General features: G+C 41.2%; 1 protein-coding gene across 4 annotated transcripts in view; it reads right to left on the reverse strand.

The window, feature by feature from the left end:
* The window catches only part of SMCHD1 (structural maintenance of chromosomes flexible hinge domain containing 1), a 183,386-nt gene that overhangs the window by 72,188 nt on the left and 96,043 nt on the right, over positions 1-15,155 (reverse strand). For all 4 annotated transcript variants that reach the window (XM_050939184.1, XM_050939183.1, XM_050939185.1 and 1 more), the window contains exons 25-30: positions 12,613-12,840; positions 11,126-11,274; positions 6,140-6,228; positions 4,058-4,176; positions 1,954-2,121; positions 1,161-1,286 (exon numbers count right to left, since the gene is read on the reverse strand). In XM_050939184.1, the coding sequence (XP_050795141.1) occupies positions 1,161-1,286; positions 1,954-2,121; positions 4,058-4,176; positions 6,140-6,228; positions 11,126-11,274; positions 12,613-12,840 (879 nt within the window). The remainder of the gene's footprint in view (positions 1-1,160; positions 1,287-1,953; positions 2,122-4,057; positions 4,177-6,139; positions 6,229-11,125; positions 11,275-12,612; positions 12,841-15,155) is intronic.

Below are 15,155 nucleotides of genomic sequence, written 5' to 3' on the forward strand. Positions count from 1 at the left end.
TAAAAATTAAAGTTAAACAACAAAATATTTGGGAGAAACTGAATCACCACATCTTCCCTGGTGTGTCTCTTACACAACTGCAACCCCTCCCCCCAAAGTTCTATAATGCTTATAACTTTTCAATACAAAATTATGCAGCACATTAAAGGATTAAAAATTTGGAAACTGCATAAACTGAACTAAGTATTAATAAATAACAGAAGAAATACTGTAGTGATTGCATTATTCATTTTCACATTTATTTCAGCATAAACCACCAATTTTAAATTTATCTAAAGCTGATGCAGAACCTCCAGTAAACTTGTTCTGCCCACAAAGGCAAAACATTTTGTGGCCTTGGTAGAAGGGGGTAGTTTAACTCTGGAGCCTTCAGCACCAAATTCCACAGATGAGGAATTACCCATTTGTGATGAATGAGGAGAGCAACTGCGCAGCAGAAAAAGAACATCCCATTTGCAATTGTGAAGACCATTTTACAAATATATTTCCATAATATCCTAGTGGCAACAACAGCAATTGCTTACACACAGCTAAGCTGTCTCCTCCTCATTTCCACTTGATCTTCACTGCAAAGAGCCTTGATCTCAGCATTAGAAGAGGGAAACAAGATGGGAACCCAGAATTATGTAGCCTGCCAGCTTTTTGCAGACCATCAGACAGTTCTCGATGGGCTACAGTTTGGGAAATACTGAACAAGGTGATTATGTACCGAACTACTGACTCTGTTCTTTATTGTCATTTGGTAAGTTACTTAAGTACAAAACAGGAGACTAACTAAAAGTAGCAATAAGAAGAAATGTAGGGAATATGGAGAAGGTACAGAGAAAGGCCCAGAGAGATAAAGTTAAAAAAAAAGTTACAAATGAATAGCATAAATTATTAGTTTTATTACTGTATTTAATTTTAGTTAACAAGAAAAAAGAATTGTGGAATCTGTGATGGAATTATTTTTTATTTATTGTATGTTACTACTGTAAAAGATTATTCTGCTCTTTTTAGCTGGCATATTCACATCTGTACTTTAAAATTCCGCAATACAGTTTTAAAAAGGAGAAACCAGATAGAGATGTAGGGAGATGATGCAGCTATGTCTTGGTAGATGATATTTATGAGCTTTGATACATAAAAGCTGCCAGGACATCTTCTAAGCTCTCATTTACCTTCAAGTTGCTAGCCTTTACAAGACTGATTTTGACATTTGGTTCAGGAGATGGATTCTCCCACTGATCACAGAGCTGAACTATCAGAGGCTTCTGCAGTTCTCTGCCATTAATTACTGCAATAGGCTGAAAAAGATACAAATATATGTATGTTTTACTTTATTGTACAGAGAATGTGTCAGACAATCATTACAGGGGTGTGAGCAAGAACTACCCTCCTCCTCCCAACAAATCATGACCAAAGAACATGAGGCCATGACTTCCATCAGCTGCCTCCTAAACTAGGCTGCCTATGGCACAGCATGAAAGCCCCAGTGGAGGCAATGCATGGGGGAGCAGGTATGTTGGGTCACATGCACCTGAGATTGCTTGGTCACATGGTACAGCTGGGGCCTCTCCCTGCAGGGCAGCTGAGCCAACTGCTACACACAAAATGACCAGATGGTCACAGTCAAGTTTAAAACACACAGGTATCCTGTAATGGGGTGTGGCAGGGCCACAAGACTTCCAGCAACGAGCCTCAGAGGGTCTGTATACCCTGTCACGTATTGATATAAATAGGGGCACTGATGGAAGCTTGAATTGCTTCTGTCTATACTATACTGTCTTGTAGTGATAGTGAACTTTGATCTCCAGGGCTGTTATGTCGTAGAAACTTTCAGGAATACTGAATATACTATACTGAAAGAAAAACTCAACAGATTTAATCTTTGCTCCTTATACTTCAAAAACTCTGGAAATATAAAAACCTGGTATTAAACCCTTTGATCTGAACCAAAAGAAGCTGACTCACCTCCCCTAAATCTGGCCAATCCATAAGGTGTAGTTTAACTGGAGGTCCTGAAGTCAAATTTACTCTGAGAAAATCAGAAAATTCACGCCAAGCAAAACACAATTCTTTGCTTCCAGGAGGACCTGGATAAAACCTAATACCTTTGACTGCCATGGTTTGTGTACTTTCCTATCAAGAAACAGAAGTGTAACATGTTTTTAGTAAAAGCAAAGCGAAATGTAATTTATTCTGTTGTCAGATTTAAAAATGTGACTTACTATTTATTTACATTGGATGCCAGTCTTTTTGTTGTACATTGTATAATAAATGAAAAGATTATATTGCAATGTTTGATCTGTTAAAATGTCAAGGTATTTTGGGATATGCAAATAAAGTAACTGATCTTAAGATAATTCTACATATTCTTAAGACAGCTATCTTCCTAGTAAACGGGGTTTTATCTAATTATTTTTATGCTATGATTCCTAAGGACAGGTCATACAGGAAAAGAACCATGCAAAACTGTCAAAAAAAGCATAAGCCCAGACACAATATATATTTGCTTGTCTTAGCATGATGACTCAGCATGAAAAAACAAATGATAGCTTAATGCCAGTCAAAATAAATAATTCATTCAAATGAAGGAGCAGAATATTGAAAGGCTGTGTTAAAATCAAATACTAGCATACATTAAATTAAACTGCCCAAGTCAGAAAGCAAGATCAGCCACTTGTCTTTATCGCCCGAACCCATAAAAATGAAAAGCAGGTTGAGGATCTCAATTTATTCAAACATAACTACAGCAGAGCTATTGCATGCAATAAATGCTAAAAGCTCCTAAACCCAATTATTTAGGACAAACAAGTGGAACCACACCAAAAAAAGGGAATTCTGTAACACATCTGTATGGGACAGCGTAAAAAATCTCCTTCCCTTTATATTTGTTGTTGTTTGCCACTGAAAATTAAAGTTCTATTTGACAGAAATTCTGTGTAGCAGGATTTTGTATCTTTATGCTAGAAATTAAGAAAAAATACAGTTCAAATCAATTGGAAAATAGCAAAATATTTTAAAGGAAAGCAAGGAACATGAAAAATGATATTAAGAGTTGAAAAGTCACAAAATGTGGTTAGTCCACCAATCAATGATTGAACACTGAAAGAAACTGCATTTACAATATATATGCTAAAATTGTTTTAGACAACAACACGTCAGCTTGGAGAGAGAAAGATAGATTATTAACTAGGCAATGACAGATATATTTTACATCAACTTCAGGCAAAATGAAATGATAAAACAATTATCAGTTTATTGCTAAGAAACAAAATGGAACTTTTGTTTCAGATGTTAGTTTTCTGAGAAATTGGCTTAGAGGAACTCTTATATGCGTCACTGTACATTTTAATATAATTATATATATGCATAATCACACAACAGTCCATAATTATTTTATCAGAAACTAGAGTCCACATTTTGAAAAGCTAAAGCAAACATCTGCTTCTGTACCCTAAACCTAACAAAAAATCACTCTTTGCTTTCTACACATCAATTTATACTTTTTTGAGGAAACTTGCTGGCTCTAGCAAATCCTTCAGCCATCTGGGTATTTCCAAGAAGATGGACTTTTAGAAGAATTTGGGGTAACATGTTCTCCAGTCACACAGAGACAAGCTGAGATCTTGCAATTCCAGAAACTTAAGGGTGGCACAGGCATTGAAAAATACTTGGATCATCTCTATTAGCAACTCAGTAGTGCATCTAATTGTCTGTATCTAGCCATTATGTCTTCTAAGACATGGACTAAGAACAGGTCAAATGACAAAAAGTTTGAAGCATAACCTGAAAAATGAGAGTTGTTGTACAGCTGCAGCAATGGCATGGAGATTTATCATCAGTAGTAAAAAAGGAACTTAAGTTGCTGTATCCCCTAGTTGTAACAGGCACATGGGATACAGTTTAATAGATCTCTAAGATCACCCTACTCTTTTAACCTATCAAAGAGAGATTTTTTTCCAATTTTCATTAAATTTCTGCTGGGTGACAAATAGTTTTATTATAAATCAATTGCTACATGCTGGCAACAACACACTGTATGACATCTTAGAAAGTATTTCTGAGTACCTACCTGCCATGTAGTTTTCAAATTTGATTTATCCAGCCCATTCCCAGAAACTCCTAAGGAATTTATGCAAGAGGCTGAGAGAGTCTGAATCTGATTCCCATACTGGTCTGTAACCATCACATCTATTAAAAAGAAGAAAGCTTATTTTTCCAACAAAATTTGTAACTGCTCAATGTCCTCTTTAATAGACAAAGTATGAACATGCACAAAATCTATATACGTATATACTCGATCATAAGCTGGTTCATTAATAAGCCAACCCTACCAAGATGGATAAGTAAAAATGAAAATTTTTTATGACCCATTCATAAGCTGACCCTATAATTCAGGGGTCAGCAAACTTTGGCTCCTGAGCCATCAGGATAAGCTGCTGGTGGGCTGAGACGGTTTGTTTACCTCGAGCATCCACAGGCATGGAGGTAAACCTACGGAAACAAAGTGTCCCGGCATGCCAGCTGCTTACCCTGACGGACCAGGACAGCAACTGGTGGGGAAATGGTTTTTGTTTTTGTTTTTTTTTTGGGGGGGAGGGGCAGAAGCTGTGGGTCAGGGAGTAACCCCTGTGACCACCCCCCACTACCCCACCCCTAGCCCGGGACCCCCACACTCTCCTCATACCATCCTTTCCCGCCTTATCTGAGGAGGGCCAGGGGAGGATGTCTCTGGTCTGGCTGGAGCCGCTCCGGCAGGATGGGCAGAGTGGACACAGCCTGCTCCGGCAGGTCAGACCGGAGTTCCTGTGGGCTGGCTGGGTGGCACGGCCGTAGCATGCTCCGGCAGGCCGGGCAGCACAGTCACAGCCTGCTCTAGGGGGCGGGACTGAGTGGCATGGCTGCAGCCTGCCAGCCCCGGAGCTGCAGCTGCTTCGGAGGCTGGGGTGGAGAGCAGTGTGGCCAGAAGAGGAGGAGACTCTGGCCCCGCCTCTTCCCTTCTGGCCCTGCTGCCTCTTCTTGCTCCCTCTGTTGCGGGGAGGGGCTATGTCCAACCTCTCCCTCTCTATACCCGTTCATAAGCCGATCTCCTTTCCTTTTTCACTAAAGGAATGTGGCTTATGAATGACTATATACAGTAAATAGGAAATAGTGAAAAATGCATTCATTTACTCTAGCCATACCTGACAAGACTCCTTCTTTCCCACTCACACACATTTACCTTTAGCAGTAGATTATCTCTTAACTTGACATAGAATTAAAAGAGTAGTCTTCTTAATATTGAAACTCATGTGAGAACACATTAAAGCACTGACATGAGCTGTCTTATGCTGATTTTTTTCTTGCCTCAAATGAAATAGGAGATTTATTTCAAGATACACTTTTATATCCCCACAAAACGTTCCTAATATTTTCAATTTTTAGAGGTTAGTTAAGTAGATATTATCTGATATTTTTCAGACCATGTTGAGATCATTTACACATTCAACATACCTAAACTACTTGTATACTATAGAAAAAAACCCCTCTTTATCAGCTGAAAAAAAACCAACATATTATTTCACTGACATTTCTATCAATAAAATACCTCATAGCCGAACATTAGTAGCATCATAGCCAATGGGAACTTAAGTCATCAATGTACGCATAATAAAGACATTGAAATATGGGGTAAAAGCTGTGAAAAACATCAAAACTGAGGAATACTGAAAAGGCTGATGGTCTCCTCAACATGCCTATTTCCATTCAAATTAGGAGCCTCAGCCTTAAAATAAATTAATATAGAGAAGACCAGATTTCTGAAATGAGGTCTGAAATAGTATTCAAATTAAGAGGTTTTAGATAGCATGACTTAAATAAAATCTTCTTGATGATCTGAGCTCCAGATGGAGGAATATCAAGTAGATTAGGAATTCAGAGTTACGGGTGAGTTTTGTCTTCTAGAAGATATTTGTAACACTACCTTTTCACTTTGAGCTGTGATAAACTCTTCCATACTAGGATTTTAATTTTAAAATGTAGCTGCTTTTTTTATATTGAACATACTACAGAGTTCCTGCCACATGCTGTTTGTACAGATAACAGGATAATACATTATGAGAGATAAGGAAATTTTTATATCCTACTATGAAGCACAGGACATGCAGGTACTCACCAATTTCACTTTGTAGCTCTTCACCCATCTGTAATGTATTTGGTCCTTTTAATTTGCATTTAATATGTTTAGGCTCATCAGGAAGTGGTCTAAATTGGCATACAAAATTGGCTTGTAGTTCTTCATTAAATCAATTACTTCAAACATATTTAACAAAAATAATTCATTTGCAGAGTTTCAAAATTATATCCTTGCATATATTACAGACTCAGGTGCTTACATTTGATTTAGTAGTTGATAAACTTCTGAATTTTCACTTCAACCACAACCAGTGTGAGCACCGTATGCATGACAAAATACAATGATGTCAGGGAATCAGGTTAAAACTTGTTTTTCTACTAATCTGGCTACCAGTACTTAGCATAGATGAGATTGTTAATTGTGTTTTGTAACCAGGCTAAAGTCCAGCCTACTCTGCAATTTGGAACAGCATTTGTAACCAGATTAGGACAAAATAAATTGTACAAATGTCTGAATTAATTTTAAAACGTATGTCTAGTTGTAAAGTGCATTAGAATCTGGATCATGATAATACGCCATGATATACATACACAAATATATCAAGATCTTATCTATAAAGAAAGGCACTTAGACCAGATTTTCCTTCAGCGCATTTTGGCTGAACCAATCTTGTTGGATTGAGGAACTTCTTTCTTCCTAATCTATAGTATGTATAATTGTACCACAAATACTTAATGTGAGGATCTTTAAAATTATATTTTTCCTAAAAAAATAAAATAAAATAAAAGTAAGTTGGTTTATTTACTGAATTGAGTTATTCTGTCTTCCACAGGTATTATGCCTGACTGTGAAGAAAGCAGCATTCAGGTTGTTCTAAAAGAGGCCATAAAATGTTAATAACTAGCTTAAGCTATGTCTACTTTGTTTAGGACTGACCATTCTTCTCAGAGAGACATAGCAGGTGAGAAAATATTTTTTATTGGACTGACTTCTGTTGGTGTAAGAGAGACACTTTTAAGCTACACAGAACTTTTCCTCAGGTCTGGAAAAGGTACTCAGTGTCACAACTAAATACAAGGTTGAACAGATAGTTTAGTATAAGTAGTTAGACGTATTCTAAGGGACCATTCAAGGTTAAACTATATTCAGCTGTGACACTCTAAGTCGAGGGGCTTGTCTACATCACAAAGTTGCAGCGCTGGTGAGGGGGTTACAGCGCTGCAACTTAGGAGGTGTACACATCTGCAGGGCATCACCAGCGCTGCAACTCCCTGTTTGCAGCGCTGGCCGTACTCCCGTTTTGTCTCGGGTGTAGAGGATCCAGCGCTGGTGATCCAGCGCTGGTAATCAAGTGTAGACACTTACCAGCATTTTTCTTGACCTCCGTGGAATAAGCAGGTATCCCAGCATACCTGAGGAAGCGTCTCTGGTAATCAAGCAGGTCTCCTTCCCCGCGGTTTGCTCCGGTGTTCTCCGAATCCCCCCCCAAGCGGGTCTCCTTCCCCGCGGTTTGCAGGGGGGTTCGGGGAACGCGAGAGCAAACCGCGGGGAAGCAGGTCTCCTTCCCCGCGGTTTGCTCTCGCGTTCCCCGAATCCCGAGCAAGCAGGTCTCCTTCCCCGCGGTTTGCTCTCGCGTTCCCCGAACCCCCGTGCAAGCAGGTCTCCTTCCCCGCGGTGTGCTCTCGCGTTCCCCAAACCCCCGTGCAAGCAGGTCTCCTTCCCCGCGGTTTGCAGGGGGGTTCGGGGAACGCGAGAGCACACCGCAGGGAAGGAGACCTGCTTGCACGGGGGTTCAGGGAACGCGAGAGCACACCGCGGGGAAGGAGACCTGCTTGCACGGGGGTTCGGGGAACGCGAGAGCAAACCGCGGGGAAGGAGACCTGCTTGCACGGGGGTTCGGGGAACGCGAGAGCAAACCGGGGAAGGAGACCTGCTTCCCCGCGGTTTGCTCTCGCGTTCCCCGAACCCCCCTTGAAGCCGCCCAACAGCGCTGCAGTGTGGCCACATCTAACACCACTTGCAGCGCTGGTTGCTGTAAGTGTGGCCACTCTGCAGCGCTGGCCCTATACAGCTGTACTAATACAGCTGTAACAACCAGCGCTGCAAAATTGTAGATGTAGACATACCCTATGTCTACACTACACAGCTTTTAGCGACATGGCTATGTCGTCACAGCCATGCCACTAAAAGTCATGCAGTGTAGCTGCTGTTTGTCAGCTTTCCTGATGACAAAAAACTTCTACAACCAATGAGCAGCATTTCTGTTGTTGACAGGAGAGCACTCCTGCTGACAATGCGCTGTTCACACTGGCATCTGTCGCAGCAAAACTTTTGTCTTTCAGGATTTGGGTTTTTTTTTTAAACACCTCTGAAAGACAAAAGTTTTGTTGTTCAATTACCAGTGCAGACACAAGTCTTAGTATCTTTCCCAGAGCCGAGGAATAGCTCTGGGTAGTTTGAAAACTTGTCTCTCTAGTCAACAGAAGTTGGTCCAATGAAAGATATTACATCAGCCATCTCATCTCTCTAATATCCTGGGACCAACACTGCTACAAGAACATTGCATACAATCTTCTCAGGGCTATTAAGCCTTGTTCCCGAGCTAGTCCTAAGGTTCATCTAGAGTAGGGGTTGGCAACCTTTCAGCCGAGTCTTCATGTATATACTCTAATTTAAGGCTTCGCATGCTGGTAATACATTTTAACATTTTTTAGAAGGTCTCTCTATAAGTCTATAATATATAAACAAACTACTGTTACATGTAAAGTAAACAAGGTTTTCAAAATGTTTCAGAAGCTTTATTTAAAATTAAATTAAAATACTGATCTTATTAGTTTAGTGTGATCCTTGCCCTTGTTTTTCCTTGCTAAATTTTCCAATGTCTGGTGACATGTATTTGGATACTTTAAGCTGCACACAAGCTTCTGAGTCATCAGTTGTTAACTGGCTGGAACCCCAGATCAGCAGCTGAGGTGAGTGGAGCTGGCGGCTGGTAGGGCTGAGAAGGCCTGGAGGTCTGGACCCTGTCTGGCAGGGGGCCTCCGCTGGAACTCCAACAAGAAACAAGGCAAGTGGGGCTGCGGGGGACCCCGGCTGGCAAGGGGCCAGCAGCCGGAACCCCGGAACGGTGGCAGGCTGAGCAGGTCAGCCCTGTCAGCTCTGGGGTTTCGGCGGTGGCCTGAGCGTGTTCACCAGTCCTCGCTCTGGGGTTTCAGCTGCTGGCTCTGCCAGCCGGTGTCTCAGCCCACTGCCAGCCCGGGGTTCCTTCACCCAGGCCAGCAGCGGGCGCTGAGTGGGACCGGCGGTGGGACCCCGGCTGGCAAGGGTCCAGCAGTGGGAATACCAAAGAGGCACTCAGCCCGCCTTGCTCTGGGGATTCGGCTGCCGGCTCCTGCCAGCTGGGGACTCAGCCCGCTGCCAGCCTGGGGAAAGGAACCCCAGGCTAGCAGCGGGTGCTGAGTGGGACCAGTGGTGGGACCCCGGCTGGCAAGGGGCCAGCAACGGGAATCCCAGAGCAGTGGTGGGCTGAGCGGCTCAGACTGTCGCCGCTCTGGGGTTTTGGCTGCTAGCTCCTGTCAGCTGGGGTCACAGCCCGCTGCCAGCCTGGGGTTCTTTCCCCCAGGCCAGCAGCGGTTACTGAGTGGGACTGGCGGCGAGACCCCAGCTAGCAAGGGGCCAGAAGTGGGAATCTCAGAGCAGCGGCGGGCTGAGTGGCTCAGTTTCGGCTGCTGGCTCCTGCCAGCTGTGGTCTCAGCCCGCTGTCTGGGGGAAGGAACTCCAGGCCGGCAGTGGGTGCTGGGTGAGACTGGTGGTGGGACCCTGGCTGGCAAGGGGCCAGCAGTGGGAACCCCAGAACGGCGACAGGCTGAATGGGTCAGCCCGCTCCACATGCCATCAAAAATCAGCTTGTGTGCCACCTTTGGCACGCATGCCGTAGGTTGCCGACACCTGATCTAGAGGGAGACTGGGAATAAATTTGTGATATTAATGCTGTATTGGCACCAAACAAGTCTTTGGGCTCCAAACAGTCAGCGCATTTGGCACCTTGTAAAGAGACAACCATATCTAACCAAAAAAAACAAAAACAAAACCTCTCCAGATGCAAATATAAGTTTATTTTACAAATAACTGTGCTTGAATCAGATTTCTAAACACAATTTGTTAAGAAGATTCCTATCAAGGGGAAGACAGAAGAATCACCTTCTCAGATAAGGAATAAACAATAAAGGTGATGGTCTTTAATGTTCTGTTTTGTTTCAGCAACAACAATTTGGTTTGTTTTTCAAGAATCTCTCTCCTGAAGAAGAATGGAGGCTACTATCTAATCAAAATATCTTCCATCTAGTCAAGTAATTTATTTTGCACTACCAAGGTGTGCTGAGTGTTTTACAAGCACTTAAGATGAAAATCCTGCTTCAACTTTGTACAGTCTTGTTGCTTCAGGGTTGGCTACCATTTTGTATTTTGTGGATCTTGAGAACGTCTGATTGCTGCAAACTTACTGTGCAAAGATATTTTGACTTTTAGTTAATATTTGTACACTGCTCTGAAGCCATGAAGTCCTGTAGATGCTGAAAGTCAGTTACATATTTAACAATCACTGTTTCTAATTGTAGGTACCTGTAACAATTTGAACTGCACTGATGTGAATATTTCCCTTTTATTGTTGCTGTAACCAATAGAGAGAGGCCAATGCTTTTCGACAATCCTGTAACACAGGAAACTGAAGCCTACCAAAATTTTTCACCAACATCCTCCCTTTAAATAGATTTATATTCACAAGTGATTGTCAAGCTATGTACAACCATACGTGGATGCTTTTCTCCACAAACCATGTTCTTCTCGGCAATTGAAATTTTTTGCTTTAGGATAGCCTATTTAATTCTTAATAAGTATAATCTCTTTCATCAAATATTTTCATTTTTTTTCTTTTATAGAAAAAACACTAATTGTTTTTTTAAAGAACAGTATTACAACCCTTTACAAAGAGCATTATCAAAAAAAATGTGTTTTAAAAGAACAGACCTGACTGTAAATGCACTCTCCAAAGATACATGGTCATCATGGAATGTAATTAGGCAATAACGCACATCTTTTACGGATGTTGGTACTTTGACATCAGGCAGTAGTCCCTGAATCATTTGATCTCTATTAATCCTGGGTGTCCAGTTAACCTAAAACCAAAATATTTATTAATTAGTCACTGGCTATACAGCATTCAGCCCTTCATTTGTACATATACATTATGGTTTTCAGGACTGGACTGTATGTAAAAATGTATATAGCTTTAGTAATCTTATTCATGAGAGCCTTGAGTTTTTCCAACATTAACCTATGTTACCTGAACAAATACAGAAGTCTACTTTGAAGAGAACTTACATTCAGCCTGACTGCCTAAAATGTCCTGTTGACAGAGTCCCAATGCTCTAGAACCTTATCAAGACAAAATCTGAATCAATTCAATGGAGCTCTGCCTTGGTATCAAGCCCTACATCTATATATAGGAGGAAGAACATAAGTCCTTCATGAAGTTACAGGTTTGACACAAATCTGACCAGGCTACCTAATGTTGGGAAAGCCCCCAAAGCCAAGAGTATAATTCTGGGGCAGGTATTTACAGGGATTAATATATTATACTGGAGAGTAGCACTGGAGGCTTGAAAATGCTAACCTACTTTTCATAATGCATATTACTGCAAAAGATGTTTTGAATAAACCAAAGGGCCTGTTTTGCAATTTTTACTCAGGCAAGATTCTTACTGAGTCTCAGCAGCCTTGAGGAACAAGAATGCCATACAAGCAAAATAATGTTACTTTTATCAATTAATAAAATGTGTTATGTAATTAAAATAATATTAGTCTAAGACCTTTACTGTTGAGATAGTTTCTGGCATTAATGGTAATAGAATATGATGCATATTATGCAAGTCTTACTCAATTCAATAAAATCGTCACTAAGTGTCTTTACCCCCTATGGACATAGTTTTAACATTTTATTGGATTTTTTAAGAGATGAACAATCTTATTAATATTTCCATCTTTGTATAGTGCTTCAGATCTTCAAGGGGCCTGTGAGGGTATGTTTATTCTACAATAAAATATCCAGGGCTGGCCTGTCAGTTAACTGGGGCTCGGGCTGTGGGGCTATAAAATTGCAGTGTAGACATTCAGGCTAGAGCTGGAGCCCAGACTCTGGGAGCGTGCGAGGAGGGAGAGTTCCAGAGCCAGGCTCCAGCCAAGCCCAAATGTCTACTCTTCAACTTTACGGTCCAGCAGTCCAAGTTTGCTGACATGAACCAGCCACGGGAGTTTTATTGCAGTATAGACATATCCTGAGACTATCAGTTGGAATGTTGCTCATGTACCTGATTAAAAAAAATAAGAAAGACAGAGAGAGAGAACAAACCCCTTGTAAATAAGTCATTACATTTTCTTCTTTACGTATTGTATATTCTATCAATTGTATTCCATTTACTTTGAATTTATGATAAAGTTTCTTCTAAAATACCTACCTTAATTTTTTCTGCTAGATCTGCAGTTATGATGATCTCTCTCTCTCCTTCATCATACATTTGAAAGATAAGGTTGTGCATGACATCCCCTGCAATCCAGTTAATTTCATCCTGGTGTTTGATTTGAATAGCCTTTTGTCCTTCTACACTAAAAATCTGTAGTCTTGCAACATGGCTACTGGGGAGCAGTTTAATAGTCTTTTCCACTGGTGGCACATCTTTACAACTCTATGCATGGCAAAAACATTGAATGTGACATAAATAAGACATTAAATATATACTTGTACATTTTGTGAGTGTTGGGTGTATTTGAGTTCTAATATCCACTGAGATAAAATGGAGTTACTCTAGGTTTCAACTGGCCTAGGTGTAACTGAGGTCAGAATCTGGCCTCTCAAAACTTCAATAAAAATGCAAATCTTAATTTCACATCTTGAAATATTAGTTATTTATAGAAATTTCCATGTTTGGAACCTCAAATTCAGTGTATTTTATTAAAAAACAACAATTTTTAAAAATAATCTTACAGCTGTGTTGAGAGTATAACCACTCTTTGAAATAGGTCAGTTTGCCATTATACTATTCAACTATAACTTCTGCGGGGTTAAATACCAGTGGCAGTATTTTCAGAGGTGCTGAGTGCTGTAGCTCTCCTGGATGTCAGTCGGCGATATTAGGTTCTGTACCCCTGAAAATCAGACCTTAAGAATATATTAGTCAGTGATCTAAAGTATCACCATTAATCCAAATTACTACAGCTCCTAAGCTTTGGAGATGTAAATCTGCAATATCCCTTCTTAACTAAGTCTCTGAGGACACACAACCAGACTCCAAGTGCCTATGCAAAGGACTAATCTGACCAATTCAGATCCAAGGATCCCTGGACATCCTTCCCAGGATACCTAGGATCTAGGGAAAGCAACCATGCAGGGATCCACCCAAGTCCAATGGCCTTGGTCCCTATTAAGGCATAGGGAAAACACCTTTCATAACTGGAATTCTTTGAGATGCACAGTTCTTATCTGTATTGCACTGTAGGTACATGTGTACTCGATGTATCTGAGACTAAAGAATTCTAGTCAGTAATGTCCGTTGGTCTGCGCCTGTGCTCTTGCTCTCCTTCTGCTCTATGCTGAGTATAAGGGGCAGTGTGGACCTAGGCCTCTCCAATTCCTCCTCTTACCCTGATTCAGAGAGGAGCCAAAGCAGCAGGCAAGGAGAGCAGGTAGTGAGATAGAGATAAGGACAACATATCTAAAAAAAAAATGCAGTTATAAAGGTAACTGTCCCTTCTTCCTCGAGTGCTGTTCCCCATGTGTATTCCATCGTGGGTGACTCTCAAGCAATACATAAACAGAAGGAGGGGATGAGAATCCAGGTGATATGGGTGCTTGTAGAACCACTGTCTCAAAGGACGCATCAGTGGAGGAGGCTTGGGACAAGGTGTATTGCCCAAGAATGTGTGGCTGGAACTCCACATAGTTGCTTTGCAAATATCAAGCAGAGATACTTCTAGAAGTGATGCTACCAAGGCTGCCTGTGCTCCCGCAGAGTGAGCCTGTAGCTCAGTGGGGGATGAAGGTTAAAATGTAGGATACAGTCAGGGAGACACTGGGAGGAAACAGCTTGTCCTCAGGATAGACCTGCTATGGCAAGAAACAGCCTAGATGACTTTCTGATCTGTTTTCTTCTCTGTAGGTAAAATGCCAAAGCTCATCTCACGTTGAAAGAATGAAGTTTCTTCTCTATGCTGAAAGCATGGGGTTTTGGAAAGAAGAGAGGTAAGTGGATAGCCTGATTTACGTGAACCTCCAAAACTACTTTAAGGGTGAATTTTGGATGTAGTCATAGTGAGACCCTGTCTTTATGAAATACAGTGTAAAGTGTGACAGGTTTCAGAGTAGCAGCCGTGTTAGTCTGTATCTGGAAAAAGAACAGGAGTACTTGTGGCACCTTAGAGACTAACAAATTTATTTGAGCATAAGCTTTCATGGGCTACAGCCCACTTCATTGGATGCATAATATGGAACATATAAGAAGAGAATACATATGCATACAGAGAAGATGCCATACCAGCTCTAAGATGCTAATTAATTAAGATGACCTGTTATCAGCAGAAAAAAAATTTTTGTAGTGATAATCAAGATGGTCAATTACAGACAGTTGACAAGAGGTGTAAGGATAGTTATCATAAGGAAATAGATTCAGGTAGTGTAATGACTCAGCCACTAAAGAGCGTCTGCCATTAGGGACTCCAGTTCGCCTACCATCGCCAAGGTGATGGAAACGAGGAAAGCAACCTTCATAGTCACGTGATGCATCAGACAGCTAAACAGGGGTTTGAACGGTGGCTTGGTAAGTGCTGAAAGTACTGAACTAAGGTCCGATTGAGCAGTTGGTCTTATTACCAGGGGGGAAGTTCTAATTAAGACCTTTAAGAACTTGATTGGGAGGTGACTCAGTGAGTAAAGATAGAGAAGCCATCCTTTGGAGGGTGATGTGCTGACTGCTGTCAGGTGAATCTCTATTTAGCTAAAGAAATG

The sequence above is a fragment of the Gopherus flavomarginatus genome, chromosome 2 (assembly GCF_025201925.1).
Source record: "Gopherus flavomarginatus isolate rGopFla2 chromosome 2, rGopFla2.mat.asm, whole genome shotgun sequence".
NCBI lineage: Eukaryota > Metazoa > Chordata > Testudines > Testudinidae > Gopherus > Gopherus flavomarginatus.